We start from the raw sequence: 24,085 nt of genomic DNA, 5'->3' as shown, positions 1-24,085 counted from the left end.
ACTTTACTCAGTTGACAGCTGCTTCCTAACTCTAATTGGTAGCTGAATTCATCTGGTTATGAGTTGTTTTGAGCAATGCCTAGGACATAATAAGGGCTTGATAAATATTAACTGTAATTATCATTATATTTTAAAATCCTGATTATATTTTTCTCAGGATCTTACCAGTTTTCTTCAATTTTTGATGAAAACACTCAAGTCCTATACTTTGGATAAATTCCCAGTATTGTTCTTATATATTGTCACAAACTTTGTGATTTGGAAAGTCCACGATATAAATATATCCCACTTATATATTCACAGTGACTTTATAATTAAAAGAACTTGCTTAGACTAAAAAATTGAACTTTAGGAAGCACTTTTACAAGTAAGAAAAAGCCCACAAGATTTAAAAATGATATACTTTGTCTTGAAATTTTGAATAAACCAATCCCTGGTGTCTAAGAATTTATCCTCTTATTGGAGAATCCTCTTGTTGAAGAATCAGAAGAAACAGGCTATAACCAGTTGAGTTACAAAAATGTAGACTATCAAAGATGAATTTATTTACCCTGAAATAAACTCTAGAAGTGGAAATATAGTTAGATTTTGACATAAGAAATCACAGGCTACTTAGCAGCTGTTCACTTAGAGCAAATGAAGGTGCAGATAATTCTTCCTCATAAGCTACAATATTAGTCCATTAAACTTTTACTACCAAAGGAAAGCATTTAAAGGATGCCTGCAGGTCTGTGTTTTATGAATGGCTGAGAAACTGACACATGTTAGAACAGACAGGAGTGTTTACTGTTATTCTTTATAACTTTAAGCCAAAAAATAAATGTAATTCCTTGCGTAAAATTTGTGAATATTTACATTTCATCAACAAATACGTTTTACTTTAACAAGCTTTAAGATTGCTCTGGGGCTTTTCTGAGGTTTTCTGTAGTTTCATTCCAGAGCTTGACTTTGGGTTTATTATGAAGCCAGCATGTAGGTGAATGGAGTGGTTGGTTTCTGGAATAGCCTTCTGCATACCTGTTTGGATGTGTGTAGATTGAAGTCTTCCAAGTGGGCACCCTCCCCTGCCCCCGGTTTTCTAGCTGAATCTTGTGTACTGAAATCTATTGAAAACCTATGGTTTGCAGGAAATAAAAACTACAACCACCTTAGAAATAAAGATAGGGTGTAATTAAGGATGAAAGATTAAAAGGTTAATGTTATAGCATTGAAAACTAAAAATTAGCATTTCTTTACTCTTTTTTTTAAAGAGCCATGTCATAGACTTCAATTTGTGGTTGACAGTGTGGTTTTTGTTTGTTTATATTGTTGGTAGGATTTCAGGTTTTATTTATTTATTTATTTATTTTTTGGTGCCATTTTCCTCATAGCATAAAGATGAAACACATCTTTCTATCTTGTTTAAACTTAACCAACTTGCTTATGAGGTGAATTGTGTTCTCAGTTAAGAATTCTGAAATATTTGAAAACCCAGCAGACTGGGGTGAAAAACATTCTGAGTACTGAATTCAGGCTTGAATGAGCTTGGAAACATTGTGCTCATGAAGTTATGACATGTAAGAAAGGCAAGCACCTCTCTCCTTGAGGAACTAATTAAAGTATGTATGCAGTTTTATTAAAAGTGAGCCTGTATACTTCTAGCTACACTGGAGTTTCCTTTATATTATTGTAAGATGCAGTTACTGCAGGGTATCCTTATAGTCTCTTCTAGTCTGGTGTTTGTTTTTGTTTTAGTAGCAGCCTTTTTATTTTATTTTTAGCAATTAAAACTACATTGAATAGTATTTTGTGTCATTCATGTCAACAACACTGCAAAATTCTCTCAATATTCTATCATAGTCCTGTGAGCCTGTGGAATGGGAAAGAAATGGAGATCTTTAACAGACTGACAGAGGTTTTCCCTTCTCCTTCCCTTCCTTTTTTTTTTTTTTTTTTTTTTTTTGTTGCTTAGTCTCTAAGGAATACTGTATAGGAAAAATTTCTTCTTACAATTCTTGTAGTGATTTGTAAGAAACCTACATGTTTACATAAATCTGATAATGTCTATCTTTATACATATGTACATATATACAAAATTGTCCTGATTAATGAAAATTAAGTTGGAAAAAGTTTTTTTCCAGTACTCAAAAAATAAAAATATGTGATGTATGTGTGTGTATAAATATGTCTTTTATATATACTTATATATATGTGTTTATATATTTTATGTATAATACATATATATCTTTTCTCAGCAGTTGAAAAAACTTTTTCAAAGTTAATTCTTATTAATGATCAGGGAAACTTTTCCTAAAAACCTTCCTTTATTATAAATGACTCATTTACTATTGGAATTACATTTTTGAACACACACAAACTCATTGGCCATGGTTTCTTTTTGCCAGGGTTTGAAGGAACTTTGGGACAGAAGGGCGTTGACAGCTCCCTCAGATAGGTAGGAAAAGAATTATCTGATAAATCATGACCTTGGACTATTTAAGACACTTTTCTCTTCTGTATGGTTTTATTTGATTTCTTCCACCCCCATAACAATGTATCAGTTGTTATGTTTGCTCTGTGCATACCTTTCTCTCCGTGGCCTTTTGTATTTGCATAGTGTAGTTTAGAGGTAGTGCAAAATACATAGCTCCCGGGCTGTAATGTATGGATTGCATTGTGCACTTCCCGGCACCATCTCCTCGGCACACAATAACTGCAGTGTGGAGGGACCTACAGGGAGACAGTGATGGTGTTTTATAAAACGCCAGTGGTGTGTGGCATTGACTGCAATCTGCCGGGTAAGCATTTGTACAAATTCCTCCAAGTTGAGAGGCCTCCAGAAATGTCATGTTTTGGCCTCAGTAATGAATGCCACAAATAACAGCACCGGCATGGGGGACTTTGCTCAGCATCTCAGATTTCCAGCCTGCCTTTCTTCAGCTGGGTCTGCAGTAGATTTCATTGCCTTTTTTTCTTTTTAAAAGAAAGTTTCCAAAAGCTAGTCTTCCAGTTTTTTGAATAACATATTTTAAACCTATCTGAATTGTTTTATCTCTCTTGTTTGGATGTCTCTAATATAGCATGTAGTCTTTTTTTTTTTTTTTTTTTTTTTTTTTTTGTAAATTTGATACCTGGAAAGTAGACCAAAGAACTTTTTTGTTTAAGTTTTCAACCCATTGATTTTATATTGGTGGTCAGTGGTGTAAGTAAGGTTACAGAGAGGCAGACAGGGTAAAAAATAGATTGTTAAGCTTGTTGGCATTTAATATAGAAAGTAAGATTTCTTTCTGAAGTGTACTTGGCAAGTTTTATGAACAGTTGCATGGTTTTTATTGTTTAATGAACTTGATGTTACATTATCAGGATAGAGTTTGACACAGTTTGTACTTTATAAAGATTCTACTGTAAGAACAGTTACAAAGCAAAGGCGTACTTCAGATAGTAAGAAGAAATGATAGTGAAAGTGATGTCTCAGTGAAGCAATGTGCCAAGACTCTGAAAACAACCCTCCCCGCCATCCTCTTCCCTTCTGCATAGAGGTGGGACATGGCCTGTGCTTAGTAAGAGAAAGGGACAGATTGACTTTTCCGCTTATAGCATTCCTCAAGTTCCCAAATAGTATTTAGAAATGCTCTAATTTACTAAGGAAGAGTTTAAGTACAGTGTAGAATTGTGAAAGTATGGGTCTTTGCTGGTCTTCTCCTAAAACCTGGTTGGCAGTGTGTGTTTGGTTTAGTTCCTTGAGTATCTATGAGTTGGTGATGTGTGAGCTAGATCCAGTGATTGTGTAAGACTGCAAGTCAGAATGCCTGAATTCTAGATCAACTCTGCCAACTTTTTGCTTGGCATTGTGGCATGGAGCCATTCCATTCAAGAGTATTTTTTGGCTTATTAGGTTAGCTAATTACCCAGCGAGGTGCTATTATTATACGAGGCACTCAGGTTAGACATACTTTTTCTTAACTCACTCTCAGAAAGTAATAAATGTCAAAAGAAGTAAAATATAAGAGCAAGTGCCATAGATGCAAAATGAAGTTCTTGAAGAAGAAAGATGACATATTGAGAGAATGGAATAGGCTTCATAGGGAAGGAGAATTTAGAGATTTGTCTGGGAGTAGGGGTGGAGTTTTGACACTTAGAAATAAATCAAAGTAAAAAAGGCAATTTAGAATATGTTATAGTAAGCCAGTAGTTCTCTCTATCTGGGGCAATACTCCTAAATTGCTATAACAACTAATGAACCAGCTCCATGTACTAGTATATTAGGTATAAGTTATAAAACAAAATATCTGTGTGTTTTGCTTGGTTAACAAATGTATTTTTGTAGTCTTTCATGCAATAGAACTCAAGTTGTTGTCTATAAAAAAACAAAACAATGAAAATAGAAAATTGCCTTCTTGGGTAGAAGTATAGAATACTAATGTTTATGGATATCATAAGTAAGAATTTAATTCTTTAAAAAGAAATCCAGAAAATCACACTGAGAAATTAGATCAGTTAAACTCTATAACCTTAGTTTCCTCATTTATGAAATAAGGAAGTTGTATTAAATAACTGTGAAAGCTTTTAAATCATATTTAAAATCAATTATTTGTAGAGCAGCTCCTGTGACCACTTCATTTTATGCTTTGTGTGTGTGAAGTTCTTTCACATTTTCCTTCTCTTGGTCTTTCTTGGCCATGTTTCAATCTATCTTTCAGTTCACTGATTTTCTATTTAGCTGTGTTATATTCTGTCCATTTAGATTATAATTTGGTTTTTATAGTTTTAAATTCTAGATGTTCTATTTGATCCTTTTCAAAATCCACTTTTTGATAGTCATTTCCTTTGAGATATTTTAAAATATTTGTTTCTTTAAACAGAGAAAACATGCTTATTTTATGTTCTGTACTTGATAATTCTATTATCTGCAGTCTCTGAAGATCTGATTCTGATACTGTGTCTAACTCTCAACAGTGGTGGCCCGTTTCCTTGTGTGTTTTATGATTTTCGATTATATTTGTTGGGATTTTTGTCTATGGGAATTATTTGCTTCTGTCAGGCAGCTGGGTCCATCTAATCTTGGACCAGTTTAAACTGAATTCTCTTTTGGTATTTTTGAATCAAACAGATAATGCTAATACCAGTCTCCAAATGCGCATGAGGGCCAGATAGCAGTACAGGATGAATATCCTTTATCCAAAATGCTTGGGACCACAAGTGTTTCGGGTTTCTGATTTTTTGAGATTTTGGAATATTTGCCTTATTGAGCACCCCAAATCCAAAAATCTGAAATCCAAAATGCTTCAATGAACATTTCCTTTGAGACATGTTGGCACTTAAACAATTTCAGATTATGGAAAATTTCAGGTTTCAGATTTTCAGATTTCTTTACTTTCTCTACTTTATTTCTTGAGGTATGGTCTGTAGAACAGTAATTTTTCTGTGGAGTAAGTTAGAGAATGTTGTATTAAAAAAGACAGTGAAGGGCTGCACGTTCTCCCTCAAGCTTGGTCTGGCGCCTTAGATCCCTTTCCGTCGGTTCAGTTGGTCATCAGTCCCCAGCTGCCAGAATGGTGAAGCAGATTGAGAGCAAGTATTCTTTTCAGGAAGCCTTGGATGCTGCCAGAGATAAACTTGAAGTGGAGAACTTCTCAGCTATGTGGTGTGGGCCTTGCAAAATGATCAAGCCTTTCTTTCATTCCCTCTCTCAAAAGCATTCCATTGTTGAAGTAGATGTGAATAAGTGTCAGGACGTTGCTTCAGAATGTGAAGTCAAATGCATGCCAACCTTCCAGTTTTTTTAAAAAAGGACAAAAGGTGGATGAATTTGCTGGAGCTAGTAAGGAAAAGATTGAAGCCACCATTAATGAATTAGTCTAATCAGGTTTTTTGAAAATATAACCAGCCATTGGCTATTCAAAACTTATCACTTTTTTATTTACAAAAACTATGAAACACGAAAGACTGTAGACTCAGCTACCATCTGATTGTAAGTGACAATAAAATATCAGTTCCTCCTGGGAAAAAAAAAAAGGTAGTGGACTCTAGCCTAACAATTTTGGGAAACATCAGGTTGAATGATGGGAAACAGGATTTGTTTCACTGCAGAACTTATCAAGCTATATAATATAAAATTGGAGTTTTGATGCTCAGTAGCTGTGTGCTGTAAGCTGAATTTTTCTTATCCTACTCTACTTCCTTTTGGGGGGATATGGGCCATATATGTGGAACATCTTATGGGACCAGTAGAACATGCTTTGGTAGATAGAGGTAGGCTTCCTGATACCCTTGGCTTCTGCTTACTGCCTTCTCACTGTTTCTCCCTGTGTGTTTGCAGCATTCTACTCCACGACGTGTGTGTGTGTGTGTGTGTGTGTGTGTATGTGTGTGTGTCTATCTTGTATTTCAGCTCCTAAAGGGAAGATGTGATTGTATCTGGTAATCCTTATCCTCAGAGTACAACATTGTCATTGAGCAGAGCTCTTGTATCAGGCTGTCTCATAGGAAATTTGTCAGTATTCTTTGGATTAGGTATCTAGTTATGTCCAGACTGGTAGATACATAATGGTGTCTTTTTTTTTTTCTTTTTGGCTTCCTGCTTATTTTCTGTTGCTACCAGTTGAGTATAAATTTCCTGAGACCATGTATGAGTTATTCATTTCCGCACTGTCTTAACATAGGAACTGACACATGTTAGATGCTGGATCAATACATTAATACCTTGAGTCTTTTAGTTTGGCAAGCCCTTACAGTCATCTGAGAGTGGAACAGTGTAGGCAGCAGTCATATCGCATGACTTGTCCATTATGGATGGTTCCTTTCTTCATCTAACTGTATCCTCCAGTATCTTTTGAACAGAAGTTGACTCTGTCAGGGTCTATAAACCTCCAGAGTGAAAAGGAAGTTCTTTTGAATATGTTTTCTCTCCCTCAAAAAATCATTTCCTCTTCTGAGATTCACTTCGGATGTCATATTCTTGGTGAAGCTGTGGTTTCTCTCAGACGCAGTTACTCATTCCATTCTTGGTGTTCCCATAGCACTCCGTACATATTAAATGTCATCTTTCAACACGTGCCTGCTGGTGGTGTTGCATTTTCATTTTTCCTGCCAGATTTTGAGTTCATCAAGGGTGGAGATGCTGAATGGAAGTTTAAGTGATATGTGTGTGCATTCGGGATCTCCTCAAGCATTTGAAATATCTATTTCCTGGAGATGGCAGGAGAGAATAGTAGAGAAGCGGTCTGAGCATGTAGGTGTTTTGGAGTTTGTTAGCTGTGGGAAGTGAAAGAGCAGCTGGCATCCGAATTCAGTTATGGTTGATTGTGAGGCACTTTGGCACCCTGACATATCCTATATCTCAGTGGGTTAGTTTGATTCTCATGGTGAGCTATTATCCCCATTTTATGGATAGGGAGCCTAGGTGGTTTCCCTGTTGTCACACTTGTCCAGTGATGGTAAATGCTCACAAAATGTCAAATGATAGAACTGGGTCTGCCTCCAGCCGCTATGCTGGTACCTGTTATACAGCCAACATACCAACACCAAAGTGTGGCCATGAGCTTCATGGATGTTTCCTCTTAATATTTTGGGGGAATTCTGTCCATGAGAACATGTTTCTATTTTTGAAGTGGAAACCAGTGAGAAAGTATGATTTATTAATAAAAATTGACTTTAAGCCAATGTTGGAATGTTTTCTCTTTGAACTGAGGTGTATATGTATAGGTAACCTTTTTAATTTCAAATAGCATCATAATCAATTGTCATGTATTACAACTGATTTAGTACTTACCATACCCTTTGTGATAGGTTCTATTATCCCCCTTTCACAGATGTGCAGACTAAGGCAAACAAGTTAAGTGTCTTGCACACAGCTTGTGAGTAATGGAAATGTATTTAGAACTTTGGTACTTGGCATACAGAGCCCAATATTCACGTAAGCTACATTGTGTAAACCTTTAATATATAGACATACAAGCACATATGCATCTTAAATGTATTAATAGTTAGTAATTTAGCTGGATATTAAATCCTGATTGTGAATCCATAGTGATAAGTATAGCACATTGCTTATGGTGAAATAATGTAATGTCTGTGGGTTTCTTCTTCCCTTTACAATTTGATGCAATTCTATTCTGTTTAGAAATGTTACTGTAAAAGACTTAATAATAATATGTATCAGATTATCCTCCTCAAGATATATGTGTGAAGGAACATTAATTTTCACACAATGGATGAACTAACAGTTACACAATTTTGATAGAGGGCATTCATTTTGAGGTTGGAAAAGTCTGATGGCTTGTTCTTTTTTCATTAGCAGTCCAGTGGTGGCTCATATCAGTGCATCTGGGGAGGAGGCGTGTGTCTGACCTGACCTCGCAGTTGGGGTGTCCCAGGGGTATGCATCTTAATTGGAAATGAGTCACCACTTTATGTTTTGCCATTGATTAGACAATGAGCTTTTCTTCTATGGCTGTCAAAAGGCTTTTACATCTCTGTTCACAGCAGCTTCTTAAATGACAAAAAAAATCTGTTCAAGGCAACAATATGTTAAATCCTTAGAGGCAGTTGACTTATTGTCTAGTTCTGTTATCTTGTATTCTGAAAATTTATCCCAAAGAATGAATACCATATCATTCTCTAGAGAATTGTAAATGGAAGCATAGCTTGTATTGAAAAAAATTCTATTCTACAGATGGCATGGAACAAAAATCGAATATCAAACTAAATGTTGGTGGGATAAATTATGTTAGGATATATTGAATAATTTCAGTTATTCAATACTGAGTGATTTTCCCTGGGAGTATACCTTGTAGATGTGTCATGAGTCACTGAAGCAGTCTGAATATATTTTTGTACCATTTTTGAAATAAGTAAATGAACCGCTAGCATTTTGCCTTTTTGCTCGTTTTTATATTTGCATAGAGTATCAATAAAGCAGAGGGCATTTGACCACGATTTCATTTTAGATTTTATGCTTTTTATGTGTGTGTGTGGGGGGTGCAAGGGCTAAAGTGAAAAAGATTATGAATCATTTTCATATTGTGAGAAAATTAGAAAAGAAATATTTTATGGTAATTTGCAGTAAATCATGTATCTGATATGCTGTCCTTTACCTACAGTACTTACGGAATCTTTAGTGCTTAAAAAGTAAAAATGCTATTTTTTTCCTCCAGAAACCTGCTAAGGGACAAGTGTTATTTGACAAAGTATGTGAACACCTCAATCTCTTGGAGAAGGACTACTTTGGACTTATGTTTCAGGAAAACCCTGAGCAGAAAGTAAGTGATTTCAAGTTTATTTGTTATCTTTTTAGAACATATTATATATATTTTTTCTTAACCAGTTTATCTCAGTATAAAATTTAGCTTTAACATAACTTAAATGTTATTAAGATTTCACTATAGGGATTTGGTAAATTGAAAAATTATCTTGTGTAGAGAAAATGACCTGTAACTTTTTGGCATTTTGACTCTGTGTGTGTGTGTGTGTGTGTGTGTGTGTGTATTTTCCACTTATATCATGAACAGACAGAATGGAATGTCATCAACTGAAAACTGGTGTTCTGGCATAAAGACAACACAGACTTTTAAAAATGATGTTATCTCAGTCACTTTTGGTTCTCAGTCACTCAGTCTGGCCTTTTGGTACTAAGGATAGCTGGTCAAATCAGCTCACATTGTGCGGTCACCTGTGTGCTAGGTATTCAGCATGCCTGAAAAGCAGGGAAGGAGGCACATTGGAAGGATTCTGTCTGAGGATCCCCAGAGCATGTGGTCACAGTGAAAGGGATTACTGTCCAAGATCCAACATTCAAGTCACAGTCAGTGGAATAGAACAGTCAATAGAGGAACATGAGTGTGAATTTTATTTGCCTACGTGACATCATTGTATTTACATGTCCCACTAATGAAATACAGGGTACTAAGTGTGGTAATTATAGATACATTACATCTTCTCAACTTGCTTAGTTTTAAATTCTTGATAACTAGTTTGTGGTTTAATTCCATGTTTAGACTAAAGACAATTTTAAATTGCATGCTTGCCTGCTGAATAGTATGCGAGTATTCTTATTAGATGTGTGTTTAGAGCACTCTTCTCAGAAATAATAACATATGTGACTAAATAAACTAGGCATTGTTTAAGGCTATAAATTACAAGGTGACCTTAATAATGTTTCCAAGCATATGCTCTTCTGTTGGCCCTCAAAGCTGCAAAAGAGAATGTGGTGGGAATTTGGCTATTGGTACCTACTTTTTTTGAGATTACATATTGGTAGGTTCATATGAGCATTTAATCTTTGTAAAACAGGGACACAATTCAGTATGTTGTAAAATTTGTAGACTAACGTGTTCTGTTAGTAGAAATAGGGTATGCCACATGAAGAAATCTGGTATTTTTGAACACTAGTTTTGCATAAGAAACAGTAGTATTTAGATAGTAGGATTTACTATATTTTGACAACTTTCAATGTATGTGTCTTAAAACACCTGAATCTCAGACCCAGCTACTTAACAGCCTACTGTAGGTCATTGGTAGTTTCTTCTGTTATCTAAACATTTAGTACAAACCTTATTTATGTGTTACTCTTTCTCCCTATTACTCTATGAAGTCCTTGAGGGTAGAGACCATGCCTTATTTATCTTTGTAGCCTCATCATATCGAGACCTTAACTAATGTTTGTTACCTGTGTACCATCTCACACCCATAAGGATGGCTACTGTCATAAAAACAGAAAATGACAAGTGTCAGTGAGGTGGTGAAGAAATTGGAACCCTTGTGCACTGCGGGTGGGAATGTAAAATGGTACAATTGCTATGGAAAACAGTATGGCGGTTCTGCAAAAAATTAAAAGTAGAACTATCATATGATATAGCAATCCCCTTTTGGTATATATCCAAAGGAACTGAAAGCAAGATCTTGAAGAGATATTTGGACACTCACGTTCATTGCAGCATTATTCACAATGGCCAAGAGGTACAAGTAACTAAATGTCCATCAATGGATGAATGGGTTTATAAAGAAAATGTGGTTTATAAATATAATGGAATATTATTCAGCCTTAAAAAGAAGGAAATCCTGTCAGATGCTATAGCATGGATGAACCTAGCAGACATTATGTTAAGTGATATAAGCTAATCACAAAAACACAAGCACTATATGATTCCACTTAATGAGGAATTCCAGTAGAATTGTGGTTGCCCGGGGCTTAGGGAAGGGGAAATGGAGAATTGTTATTTAATGGGTTTCAGTTTTGCAAGATGAAAAAGTTTTAGGGATCTGTTGCGCAATAATGGGAACATAGTTAACACTACTGAACTGGATGGTAACAAATGGTTAAAATGGCAGATTTTATGTTATGTGTTTTTTTTGCCACAATTAAAAAAAATATCACCTATGTGCAAAGCAGTATACTAACTGCTGAGGATCTAACAGTAAACAATGAAGACGTAGACCCTGGCCTCCTGGTTGCCTCTGCATATATATGTTCTAGTTGAAGAGACAGTGAAAAAACTAATTGCCCATTTAATAAATTTTGATTACCGCTCTATAGCAAAAAGGACACTAACTGGAAGACTCTTCCTAGGAGGGAATGTTGCCTAAGCAGAGACCTAAAGTGTGAGTGGACTTAGGGCCCCGGGTCTGCACTTCCCACGTTCTGTCACCCAGCCTGAGGCAGGAGCAGCTGTCTACTTGAAAATTGGAAAGAAGCCTGCTGCGGTTAGTGTGGGGAGGATGAGAGTAGGTTAGGGGAGGGCCGAGTGTCAACAGGGGTCAGATCACGTGGGGCCATGTAGGCTGTATATTAAGGCTTGGGTAATTTAGTTTTTCCTAAGAAAAATGGTCAGCCATTGATGGGCTGAAGCAAGGATGTGAGATGACCAGTTTTGCCTTTAAAAAGGTCACTTTGGCTGTTAGTAGGAAAGGGATGAGAAGGGACTTGAGCAGGGGTGCTCACCCAAAGCACAAAGGTGGCTTTGATTAAGGTTGTGGCAGTGTAAATAAAAAAGTGAGTAGGAGAGACTTAGAAAGGAGGCAGAATCAATCCGATGACTGACTGGGTATGAGGGAGAGATGGCAGATACCAAGAATAAGTAAAGCCTGGTTTCTGGATACATGGAGGTGTTCAGTGGGGGGAGAAGGAGGACTTGATGGGAGGGGGAAGGGGATGTCATGAGTGTAGTTTCAGACATGTTAAATTTTAGGTCAAATAACTTTTGTAAAGGATAAGTAAACAAATGAACTTAATTTTGGGTCTGTCTTAAAGAATGGCTGCTAGCATGGAAAATACTCCAGCGATAATCCATCTCAGTGGTACATAGTGCAGGAGGTGGTTTTCTTTCCTGATGTGCAATATCATAATATATGTTGAGTTGATGCTTGTAACCAGGCATAGTTATTTATAACTTACCTCTTTTAAAAAGAATCAGGTGGCTTTTACCGCAAAAATATTCCAAGTAAAGTAGAAATGGCTGGTAATAGGTGATCATTCTGGGATTCTCACTATGCAGCAGGCAGAGTTCTTAGCACCTTATATGTATCGTCTCATAGTTTCCAGAATAAGCCTACAAGGTCGAGATTGGCAGCCATACTTTATAAACATAGAAATTTGAGGCTTGGAGAAGTTAAATAATTAACCCAAGGTCCTCAGGGCAGTAAATGCTGGAGATAAGGTTCAAATCCAGGCAAAACTGGTAGAAAAAAATAGACTTTAGATTTTAGGGAAAATGCAACACTTGTGAACTTTCAAGGTAAAAATAGGCACACTGTTTCATAGCTATCATAACCGCAAAAGTGGAAGTATACTGTCTTTCCTCAGAGGAATTTTTCGTGTTATGGAATTCTGAAAGTCATCTTGCAAGACTTTACATATTAGGGTGTCAAAGGATGTTGTGGGCTGAGTTCCTAGTATGAGTTTCACAGTTGGTGTTTCTATTATGGAATCAATAAATTTTAGGGCATGAGCTAACTTATTGATGGTGATTCTGTGACAGTCCATGCCAGTGCTGCTCAAAAGGGACTTCTTCCTTTGTGTCATAATCACTTGAGAGACAGATTTTTCAATTAGGAATCTTACTTATTAGGAATCTCACTCCTACCTCCATTCTTCCCAAACATACACACCCCCACACCCAAATGCACAAATACACATTAATGCTCATATTTTCTGGGCATGCCATGATTCCTCCCTTCCCAGTTAAAAAATAGTACCATCACTGTTTAATTTGCACATGTGATGTTGAAGGATGTTATGGACTATGTTACCAGGAGAGATATGGGATGTCATATCCCTCAGGTGCATTGGGGGCAGAAAACAGATTAACCGTTTGGTCAGGCTAATATTATCAAGTGTATAAGTTTCCAGGAATCTAACTCAATTCAGTGATAGAACTTAATATACCCTCTCCTAAATACCAGCTGGGCAATTATTAGGGACTAGACAGGAGATACTTTTAAGTTTTATACCTGTCAAGGACTTGTGGTATGAATATTTTATCTTGTTACATAAAGGAGGGTCTATAAATTTTGGAAATCAGATGAGCAGTTTAGGGATTTTAGGGTTGGCAGATTTGCATCAGTGAACATAACTTTGGCTATGAGAAAGCCTAAGAAAAGGATATGGTTGAAGACAGAGGAGAATGGTGATGACAAAGGGTTCTAGAGTCATGAAGAGGATTAACCTTGAATAAAGAGGGCGACCTCATCCAGAGTCTGCAAGAAACAGGATTAGAGGTGGTGCAGTTGTTAAAAAATTTGAGTTGAGCAAAGTGCAGCCTAACATCTCCATGAAATAGAGGGTAAAACCATCTGCTTAAGAGTGAGTAGGGTAGCAGTGGGACCAGGAGAGACAGCCAGCAAAGGGCTAGCATGTGGATTTCTGTTGATAGTTCTGCTGAGATTGGCGATCATAAAATTGTGATGGCAGCAGAATATATTTGTATATTTTTCTCTAATTGCCTTCACCAACCTGGGTATTTTAGTGGAGAAATGGAGTATGGGAAGGGTTCTCTTGGCTCTGTTCATGGTAGTTATAAGAGGACAAAGGATTGAGAAAACTGGAGGTGCTGATGAGATGTAATCAAGCTGAGTATTCAGGGGATCTCAGGAAGGAAAGTAATTGAAGGTGAAATAGGCTGATAGGCTGGCGGAAAACAGTTGGGGTAAGGGATGGAAGTCCAAAGATGCTGAAGAGCAGGCACAGTGGAAATAAGTGGGCACAAAACACAAGGAGAGGAAATGATTGTATCTTGAACTGTGTGATGCTGGGGTGTGGACATGAAGGGGATGGCTGAAGTCAAGGAGAGATTAAGGTCAGTAAGGCAGAAGTTATTAAGATAAGGATAAGTTTGGGTGGGTTTACCATAGCATTCTTGACAAAAAGATGCTAATAAGATGTAAACAAGAATTCATAATTTCCTTATTATACTTTTTAGTTTCTCTTAGGAAATGTAAGATGAAAATACATATAAAATTAGGTACACACTTTGTATCTAGGCTTTAACTCAAAAATTTTGGGGATAAAGAGAGGGGTGTCCTTTCTGAGACTTTCACTTTTTAGGAAATGAATGCTCAAATATAATTAGCAATATATTTAATTATTCATGCATAGTCTAATTTGCTTTTGTAACTTTTGTATCGTGCAATTTAAAAAATTCCTGTTTATGTAGACAAAATCCAATCCTCTAGAGATCTAGGCAAAAGAACTCTTATTCTTCCAATATAGATTTGTATGCTATTGTATTTTTTTCACACAGACTTATTAATGTTATACTAACTCGGCTTAATCAGTCCTGCTTTGCTCAAAACCCATGCAGTTTCAACAATAGGATACAGGGGTGTAAGCTTCGTTCTTTCTCACACTGAATATTACCTGGATTTATGGAAGTTTTGATACTTACTTTAACTTATTATAAAGTGAAGGTGAAGCAAAGCCACAATTATTTGTATGAAAATTTTTCATAGAGAGAAAAATATAAACTGTCTTTTGGTTTTAGTATAGTACTGTATCTCATGGTTGAGACACTGAGTTGGAAGGCTTTTCAGTTCATTCTGAGTATGAAAATCTATCATTGTTAGTGTTAAGAGCTTTTAAATGTCTGTGGAGAAATCTCATGTAAACTTGGCTATGGAAAATGTTGTTAAAAATATGTGGAATCAAGAGACATGTTTTTCTTTTACATATGGAATTCCAAGTCCATAAAGTTCTTATGTTCATGTCTAAATGAAACCTTCATTAAGGGTTTGAACTCTCTTTAAAGGAAAAAGATTGTCTTGAATTTTTGATGTTAACAAAGTTTGGCATTTGGCCCAGGCATTATAATGTCATTTTGCTGCAGGCTGTATTGAAAGAGGAGCTTGTTAGAAATGAAGTTGATATGTACAGCTAACTTCATGAAAATTAGTTGAAGTTGTGTAATAGCCAGACCATTTCTCCCTCAGAACCTAGAACTGAAAACTTAAATATTAAACTGTTCACATATATAGACTATTCTTTAACAAAATTCTATTCAATCCAGTTAAACTTTATAATCCCACGTTGTCCCAGATGTATAGTGAATGTTTCAATGTGATATAATGCCTGTAACTTTTCTCCTAACACCAGCATTACGGTAGAGTTCTATTAGACCTAATTTAGGCAAAGGTATATTAAAGGGGATCTGTTTCAGTGCTATAAATTCCTATGAGAAAATGCAGATTTTAAACAAAACTACTTTTATCCCTTTTAACATTTGGTAATACGGTGTGAGCTGGGTTGAATTTGTTAATGTCTCTCACCTGGCCAAATTGGAGATCATCAGAAACAAGTGAGGAAGGCATGGCTAGGCATTTGGAAAAACTTATAACTCTGGGATCTTAGGGTTCAGCTTGGATGGGGAATTAGGTGAGATAGATGGTTTTTTTGGGGAAAGAAGCTGTTAAAAAAATTGTTCTAACACTTGTTAAAATAATAAGGCAGACTTTATTCAGGACTGTTGCAATAGGTATAAGGACCACTGCAGTGGGGTTTTGCAATAGACAAGAGAGATTGGGCTCAACAGCAAACACAACAAGGCAGAGTGGGGAGTTATAGTCAAGAAGCAGAATGAGGGTCAGTGGATGGAAAATCACTAAAAGGAAACATCAGGAGGTACTTAGGGGGATTCTGGCTAAACTGACCTAATAGGATTCTTACTGAAGGCAGGCCAGCGTGATCTGATATCACCTGGGAGCTGGCAGCGGATGAGGAACCTGATCAGATACTGAGGGTGATCAGATATCAGGGAAGGATGAGGAAATTATGGCTAAACCAACTTATTAGCAAGATTATTTCTAAAATTGGAGGGTGTGTAGATGGACATGGAAGTCCAAAAGTTGAGGCCTAATTGAGAAGAGGTTTCAGAGGAGCCTGACTAAAGTTTGGTCAAGGGGAGACTCTTTGCCAGAACTAGAAGATGAGTTTTGTGAATATGTCTTGAGTTGTCATCCAGGGTTAGTGTGGTCAAGGCCCTTCTGTGGCAACCACACACTCAGACTGCTAATAGGATGCTGCCGGTTGATGACTGTGGTTACTTTTCTCTGTCAGGTGAAAGTGGTTAGCAAGTGGGATAAAAGGACTGTGAGTCTTGGCATTCTTTGGTACAGGGGGGTCTTGGTAGTCTTTGGTAGGGCTGCTTATTGTGCTGGGGAGGAGCTGAGAGGCAGATACAAGAATGTGGAAACTGTGCCCTATTAGGGCTTTCTGCAGGAAGCTGACGGTAATTAGAGTGTTGACTCAGTGAAGGGCTGACAAGCTAGCAGGACTTGAAAAATGTCTCTCTACATTTGGCTTTCAGGAAAAGACAAGAATTTCTACGTAAAAAGAGATCTAGAGCTGTGCTACTCAAAGAGTGGTCCAGGGATCAGCAGTGTTAGCACCACATAGAAGTTTGTTAGAAACAAAGAATTCCAGGCTCTCACCCTAGACCTGCTGAAATAGAATCTGCGTTTTGAGTAGACCTTCACGTGATTCATATGTACCTTTAAAGTGTAAGAAGTTTTGATGTAAAGGATAAAATGTTCTTTTGAGGTAGTAGAATTATAGGCGTTTGAAATGTCAGAAAAGCCAAGGGAGTATGGGGTCCTGATAACCCCATGTGGTTTGTGATCCCAGAGGTGTTCAAATATTCGTAGCCACTTAGGCAAGAGTTAGGCCAATCCCAGTCTTCATGGAAATTTGGACCACGTACTCTGAGGTTCTTTCCAATCCTGTTGGCATCGTATGAATGTAAATGCAGTGCTATGATTCATTATCAAGCTTTCTTTTTCTAGATGTTTCTGTTGTTAGAGGATAATTGAGAATATCTTTAACACTTTTCCTGAGAATATGTATTGAAAATGTTGTGGGGAAATGTCAGAAGACTTGGTTAACCAAGTCTGTTTCACCCTCAGATTTGTATTGGATAGAGAGTAGGATTAAGGAGTTTCTTCAACCAATACTAGTACAGCTACTCGCTATGCTGCTTAGTTAAAAAAAAAATTTCTGTAACTTTCTAAGGCAGGAAAAAAAACCCATCTTATTTTGTGCCTTGGATTCTTTTGACGGTCAGGTGAATTATATAGACTGCCTCTTAGGTGTCTTAAATGTACAATTATAATAAAGTACACAGAGCTATGATTACTAAGTTACATTCTCAAAACAGTAACATAAAATTTGGGATAAAGTAATAGGTATGTATTTTTGTTAATATATTAATCATCAGTATCTAATATCTACTATGATTTCAAAATATTGGTTAGCATAAATGATATTTCATATCAAGTATTTTTTATTTCTACTGGTGACTAAGGTGCCTCTGATATTAACCAGGTTTTTTTCTGTTACATGTGTAATTGATGGTAATGCTAAATTTCAGTTAGAAGTTAGTGAAGGCTGGGCACAGTGGCTCACACCTATAATCCTAGCACTTTGAGGGGGAAATCAAGATAGGAGGATTATTTGAGGCCAGGAGTTCAAGACCAGCCTAGACAACACAACAAGACCCCATTTTTAAAATAAAGACTAGCCAGGCATGGTGCCACATGCCTGTAGTCTCAGCTCCTTGGGAGGCTGAGGCAGGAGGATCACTTGAACTCCAGAAGTCTGAGGTTGCAGTGAGTGATGATCACGCCACTGCACTCTAGCCTGGGAGAGACAGAGTAAGACCTTGTCTCTTGAAAGAAAAAAAAAGAAGTTAGTGAAAATAAAAATGTAACATTTTCACCTCCAATTTGAGTTCATCACCTTCTGATTTCATGTTCAAAAGTGATTAAAAATACTGATATTCTAGGACCACATTTTAATTTCAGTTTACTTCTGTTGGAAGCCCATTATAGGATTCCTTGTAACTTTTATTAGTCTCTTATAACTGGTGTTTGTTCAGAAGATAAATATTTACTGAGTTCATATTTTGGGTGTGGAGTGGGCGCTGGCAGGGGAAGTTGAGGAGAAGGATACCATATTGAGTGAGTGAATGTTCCTGCCCTTAAGTAGCTGGTGAAATACTTTTTGTTTTTTTTTAATAAACCAAGATAAATTTTATTGAAATCTGATATGAGTGCCAGCTCTCCTGAATTTTGCATTTTTGCCTATACCTTAACATTTGGGAAACACTGAAAAAATCCGTCTTGCCTGATCATGAATCGCCTGGAGCTGTCACTAAAATAGAACTTCTAGGGCTCCTCCCCTGGAGAATGTTGAAGGATGTTCCAGGTGGGCCATGGGTAAATCTGTCTTTTAACAAATTTGGATTCTTATCATCAGGCAAAATTTAGAAATGCTTAGCTGGGTAATACTTTAACATGTACGTAGAAGCACTTCGATGAGTCATACAGGTAATTATTTTCATGAGAAGGGATTGTGTTATTTATGTCTTATCTCCATTTCTGAGAAGAGTTGTCACCATAGTAGGACAGCTTTGTGGAAAGAGCTGACATTATCATCAGACAGTTTTCTCTAAGGAAAAGTGTTTGGTTTTCATTTTATCTGGCCCATGAATGGAGCGACTGTATTTCGTTGGACCCAAAGTCTGATTTATTAACTTTTTGTGGATAGGAATATTTATATAGGTATTTTTTAATGTACATAACATATCACCTTTGGAAATACAAAATTATGTGAAGAAGGGATATAGACCAAAAGGTGATAAACTAATTTAGTTTTATTATTGCAAAAAAAGAAGATATATTAAAGGCACTGGGGAAAGTACTTTGCATGCATATTTACTCTTCAGGAAGCAATAGAAAGAAAGAAGGGTTGCAAAGCACTACTCTGTGAGATGGATATTGTGATCCCCTTTTTGCAGTTGAAGAAATGGTGGGTTATGGAAGCCAAAGAATGTGCCCAAATCAGAGTTGGTAGAAAGTCAGAATTTGACTTCCATGTATTTCTGACTGTAAAGTCTATATATATGTGGCTGTACCAGCCAGACCTTTAAGTCTAATGCATTTTTCTCATTCTCTGTTATTTTCTATCTTTTTTGTATCTGTTTCTTGGTCTGCCCAGCCAGCCCTTTTCCTTAAGTGTCAAACCAAGATGTTTATTTTTATTACGCACTTTATTTATTAGAAAGTTTTATGTCTACTATTTATGTGTAACTGATGATACGGATAATAAACTTGCATTCTTGTAAGTCATTTTAAGTATTTTTTTGTTTTTTACTTATGAATTTATGATGGTAGGCAGTAAAATTATACCCCACCTACCACCATCTAAGTACTCATTAGAGATAATTATTCAAGTAAAACTAAATCTCATAAAAATAATATAACTTGTGATCATTTAAGATGACCACAGCATGGAGAGGAAGGAAGGAAGCAATGGGTAGGTATCAGTCAGCAGGTATTAATTTAGTACTTACTGGTTGCCTAAAACTGCCAAGTACCCTGGGTGATACGAACAAATGGTCTGGTCCAGCCCTTGCCGGTTGTAGTCCTGGAGAGCGTCCTGGAGAGCGGGAAGACATCCTTAGTCCCTGGCAGGGATGGAGCTTGCAGTGTGGTGGTGAGTGTGGTTAGGAGAGGGCAAACCAGGAAGGTGAATGGAAGGTGTCACACCTCCTGCTGCTGATCACATCAGGCACACTCTGTCCCCTTAGTCTTTGGATAGGGGTGGGAATAAGAAATGAAGCCACTTCATTCAATATTCTGTCTAGCAATATTGTGGAAAGTGGCCCGAGAATGATACTGAGTCTGAGTTTGGCTGGCTGACTTGTCACTCCTATTCCTGGGTCTGTAGAGCTCTACGGACTCTCACCAGGCCCTGTAGAAACGGTCAGGAAATTTGTGCAAGGAGTTGGGACTTGAGGAGAGAACAGAAGGTGTTACGTGGCTGGGACACAGGGTTAGTCCTTGGGGTCACAGGCTTCCTCCATCTTCTCCTGGAACAGAGAGGTCTTTATTGCTTTTCTGTATCAGGCACCTACACCAGCGGTCACACTTAATAAAACTGCAGATTGGGAAGCGTCTGTCTTTAAGACCAGCAGTTCCCTCTCTATTCTTCTTTCTCTATGTTAATGTTCTGAGGAATTTTTTTTTCTTTTCCTTTCAGTTTGGCACGAGTTGTCTCTGATTCATTTTTTCTTGCTGTGGTTGTTACTTCCTTGGATGAAAATGCCCCCCACTTGACCCTCCCTCACCTCACCCCCAGCCTCAAACCAGTCTGGGCTAGAGGCTGGCTGATGAATTTTTCTCGTTCCCGTGCACTCATGGTGGTGGCCGATTGGCCATTGTGAGCCAGCTGTTGGGTGGGACAGCAGCTGCAGGGCCGGGAGCTGAATGCCAGGCTCTCTTCTGAGGCGAGAATTAGAGCTGCTCCCTCACACAGCACTGGAGGTACCATTAGAGGGTCCCACTGCCCTTCACGTCAGTGGCGCATGCAGCTGGGACACCAGTACTCTGTAACTAGGCTCTGGCAGTTCTTTATTGAGAGGTTTGAATATGACCAGTGTTAGATCAGAGCCATGCGTATCTTGGATCTTTGCTGCCCCGAGTGTGGGGCACGGATGGTGTAGTAAAACCCAAAGAGGTCCTTGCAACTGTGCTTTCAAAGAAAGCATCCTGTTGTTATTACTTTTTAATAGTGTAAGTTAATGTTATGTTGTAACATTTTAATATATTATTAGGACAATAGGTTATTTTCTATGTAACAATAAATATTTTAATTGTTTGCTTTATATATCTAAATAAAATTCTGTTTAAGCAGAGATGTTATATTATTTTAGATACTTCTCAGAATCAACAAAGCTGATTTCTTGTAAAGTCATTTATTTGAGTCACTTTATTGTATCTCAAAAAGTGTTTTTCTCCTATGTTAGTGATGAGGATAGGATGGGAGAAATATAAAAAATACAAACAAATATATATATAAATACACAGACAATGTTTTTGGATGGGTCTTTTGCTTATATCTTTGAAAGACAAATATTTAATGTCCTCACTCAGGTGGTTTGAATCTAATAGTTCAAGTTTGATCTTTTTTGCTTTAAGATAGTATAGGGGTTTCCTAGCATGTTTTTATGTTAGCTTTCTCAAAGGGCAGAAATGAGGGGAAAGTGAAAGAGAGGGAGTTCCTTATAAATGTGACTTCCAAGTTAGAATGAGGTTAAAAACAAAGAAGGATGTTTTAGTAAGCCCACGAAGGGAAATACTGTCTCCAGTCTGACCGTACCTCTCCTTAGCATTGTATAGTTGCAGGAAAGAAGGCTTAAGGGGGGAGAAGGAGTTGGCTTTGGGGGTTGAGGGAATTGTGTTTGATGTGTATATACTTTTAGCCAATGGTTTCCAATCCACATTTTATCCTTCGTGAGTATGAACTAATTATTGCCCTTGAAGAGCTCTCATTTCAGTGAGTGCAGGGACTATTTGCTGGCAGTTCTATAGAATAAAGGCTATATGTAGATATGTTATGTCTCATCATTTGGACAAATGTTTCATTTCAGATCCAAGAGAATGAGGCCTATGAGACCCACTTTAAAAGCATTTTAGTATTTTATGTATAACACACACATACACGCTCAAAACCAAACCAGTACTTAGCCTAGTGAAATGCTAATAGGTGAAAGCTGCTTTGAATAGGACATTATTAAAATATACTTGTATTTCAATAAGTATATGAACTGTAAACTGTTCTATTTTGAATTCTGGAATATTTCTTGTGAGTTCATTAACTTTTTTTTCCTCCTTCCTTCAGAACTGGCTAGATTCCGCAAAAAAAATACAGAGACAACTGCGAAGTAAGTATTTTAACTAATCATACTTGGAGGTTATTGAGTTTATTTTTATATTTATCTATTTCTACCTTTAATAACATTTATAGGAATATAGAGGTATATGGATACACTGTAGATATACTGGAGTGAATTCTCGAACAATCTTTTCAGTTCTCTAAGATCTTTGCTGTCTCTGCTCTTCATTGGTTCCACAGTCAAAGGCCACTTTACTATCTCTTTGAATCTAGGTTTCTAATTAGGCCTCCTTGTCCCTTTCTTTCCATGTTCTCATAGAATTCCTGAATGACTTCAGATGTCACATTCTAACTAGCAGCGTCAGTTCCCTCTGTAACTTCTGCCTCTGCAGGTTGTGTTACCTGTGGCTGGCTTTGTGATATCTGTGCCAAGAAACATTATTGCCACAGAGAATCTCTGATAGGGGATCTGGATACTTAATTTACTTTAGGGCCTGTGAATGACTGAAGCAGAGAAGGTAGGCAGCCACAGGTAGCTAGGATTTTTAGTCTGAAGAATGAAATCTAAGGACTGGGAAGTTCCTAACAGCCTTCCTAGAGTGTGGGCTCCAGACTTGTCCAGAGAGAAACTCTTTCCAGGTGCCAACCTGCAAAATGCCCTTTGTCCTGTTGGTTTCATTTCCTTACTTATTTATTATTCCTAAAGTGAAAATGCTGGTACAAATCTATGCTTTCCCTATTGTCCTTTTCCTCTGCCTTCTGTTTCCTGTTTTAGGTTCTCTGCATGTCCTTTCTTTCTTTGTTTCTCTCTGAAGTTATTTATCTTTTTGATAGTCCATATCATTTCTTTCCTTCTCTACTCTCCTTTTTTATTCTGAGCACATACCTTATTTTTTTCCCATTTCCTTTCCTTGTAGACTCATCTTTCTTTTCCTTTTGTTTTTTTAATGTCTCTTATTAGAATGATCAACCTTCCTGATTTTCCCAGGACTGAGGGGTTTCTCAGTATACGGACTGTCTGTGTTAAAGCTGGAACAGTTCCAGGTGGTCTGGCCTGGTTGGCCACCCTGTCCTGTGATTATTGTTCGAGCTCCCCAGCATCCTCTCTTCGGCATTTATCATCCTGGTTTTTCATCCATTCATATTTTCCTCATGATGGAAAAGGCGGGGAATGAAGCAAAGGAATAAGTAGACATAGATGAGTTATTCTTACATTATGGGAAAAACTATACCAGAAAGCTCTGGAACTTTCCCTTTGTCTCTTCTGCAGTTGTTTTTGAAAAGCTTCCCAAAGTGCATAAATTCAAACAGATACAGACCCTTGGTTCTTACACTTTCTGTGAAGCCAGACCTGCCAAGTGACCCAAGCATAGAAAGAACAGGGCAACCTAAGACACATGATTGATGTTTCACTGAGTTGTTTCCTATGGTTTTGTTTTGGTTCTTGTTTGGTTATTTTTATGTGCCACTCACTTCAGAGTTATGGAGATTTCCTAACTTTTGGAACGCAAAACTTTGCTGATTATGAATCACATTCTTATGCTTTGATTACTTGTGAATTTTTTTTTTAAGAGTATTCTAGGACTTTTGCCCTTGTGGTTTGGCAAGATGAATAACAGTAACAAATAGCATTAGACTTTTTTAAACTATTGGAGCCAGTTCTTTAAATGGCATCCTGTACTGTCACCATCATGCAAGTGGGCTGAGGAGATGAAGTTTTAGCTGTTGTACTTACCTCTTACTCTTTGCTCCTGTTAAAATGAACAAAAAGAACTTCCTGTTCTATCTTAACCTTATCTCTGCTATGATTTTATTGTACTTTTCAGTTGATAGACAATTAGCAAAGATAAATACTAATTTTTTGAGTTATTTATGACAACCAGCAACCTAATGGTACCGATTTAAAATTTGCCTTTAAAACCTTTATTTTCTCAAGCTTATACAAAT

The 24,085-nt window shown here is 37.2% G+C and overlaps 1 protein-coding gene and 1 pseudogene across 5 annotated transcripts in view; both read left to right on the top strand.

The window, feature by feature from the left end:
- Positions 1-24,085, top strand: part of EPB41L2 (erythrocyte membrane protein band 4.1 like 2) — a 197,501-nt gene that overhangs the window by 112,072 nt on the left and 61,344 nt on the right. For all 5 annotated transcript variants that reach the window (XM_069488687.1, XM_069488686.1, XM_069488683.1 and 2 more), the window contains exons 4-5: positions 9,135-9,239; positions 22,145-22,187. In XM_069488687.1, the coding sequence (XP_069344788.1) occupies positions 9,135-9,239; positions 22,145-22,187 (148 nt within the window). The remainder of the gene's footprint in view (positions 1-9,134; positions 9,240-22,144; positions 22,188-24,085) is intronic.
- Positions 5,532-5,841, top strand: LOC138395871 (thioredoxin pseudogene; annotated as a pseudogene).

The sequence above is a fragment of the Eulemur rufifrons genome, chromosome 15 (assembly GCF_041146395.1).
Source record: "Eulemur rufifrons isolate Redbay chromosome 15, OSU_ERuf_1, whole genome shotgun sequence".
Taxonomy (NCBI): Eukaryota; Metazoa; Chordata; class Mammalia; order Primates; family Lemuridae; genus Eulemur; species Eulemur rufifrons.
Note: the sequence above shows the minus strand (reverse complement) of the source record. Positions and strands in the feature narration are given on the sequence as shown.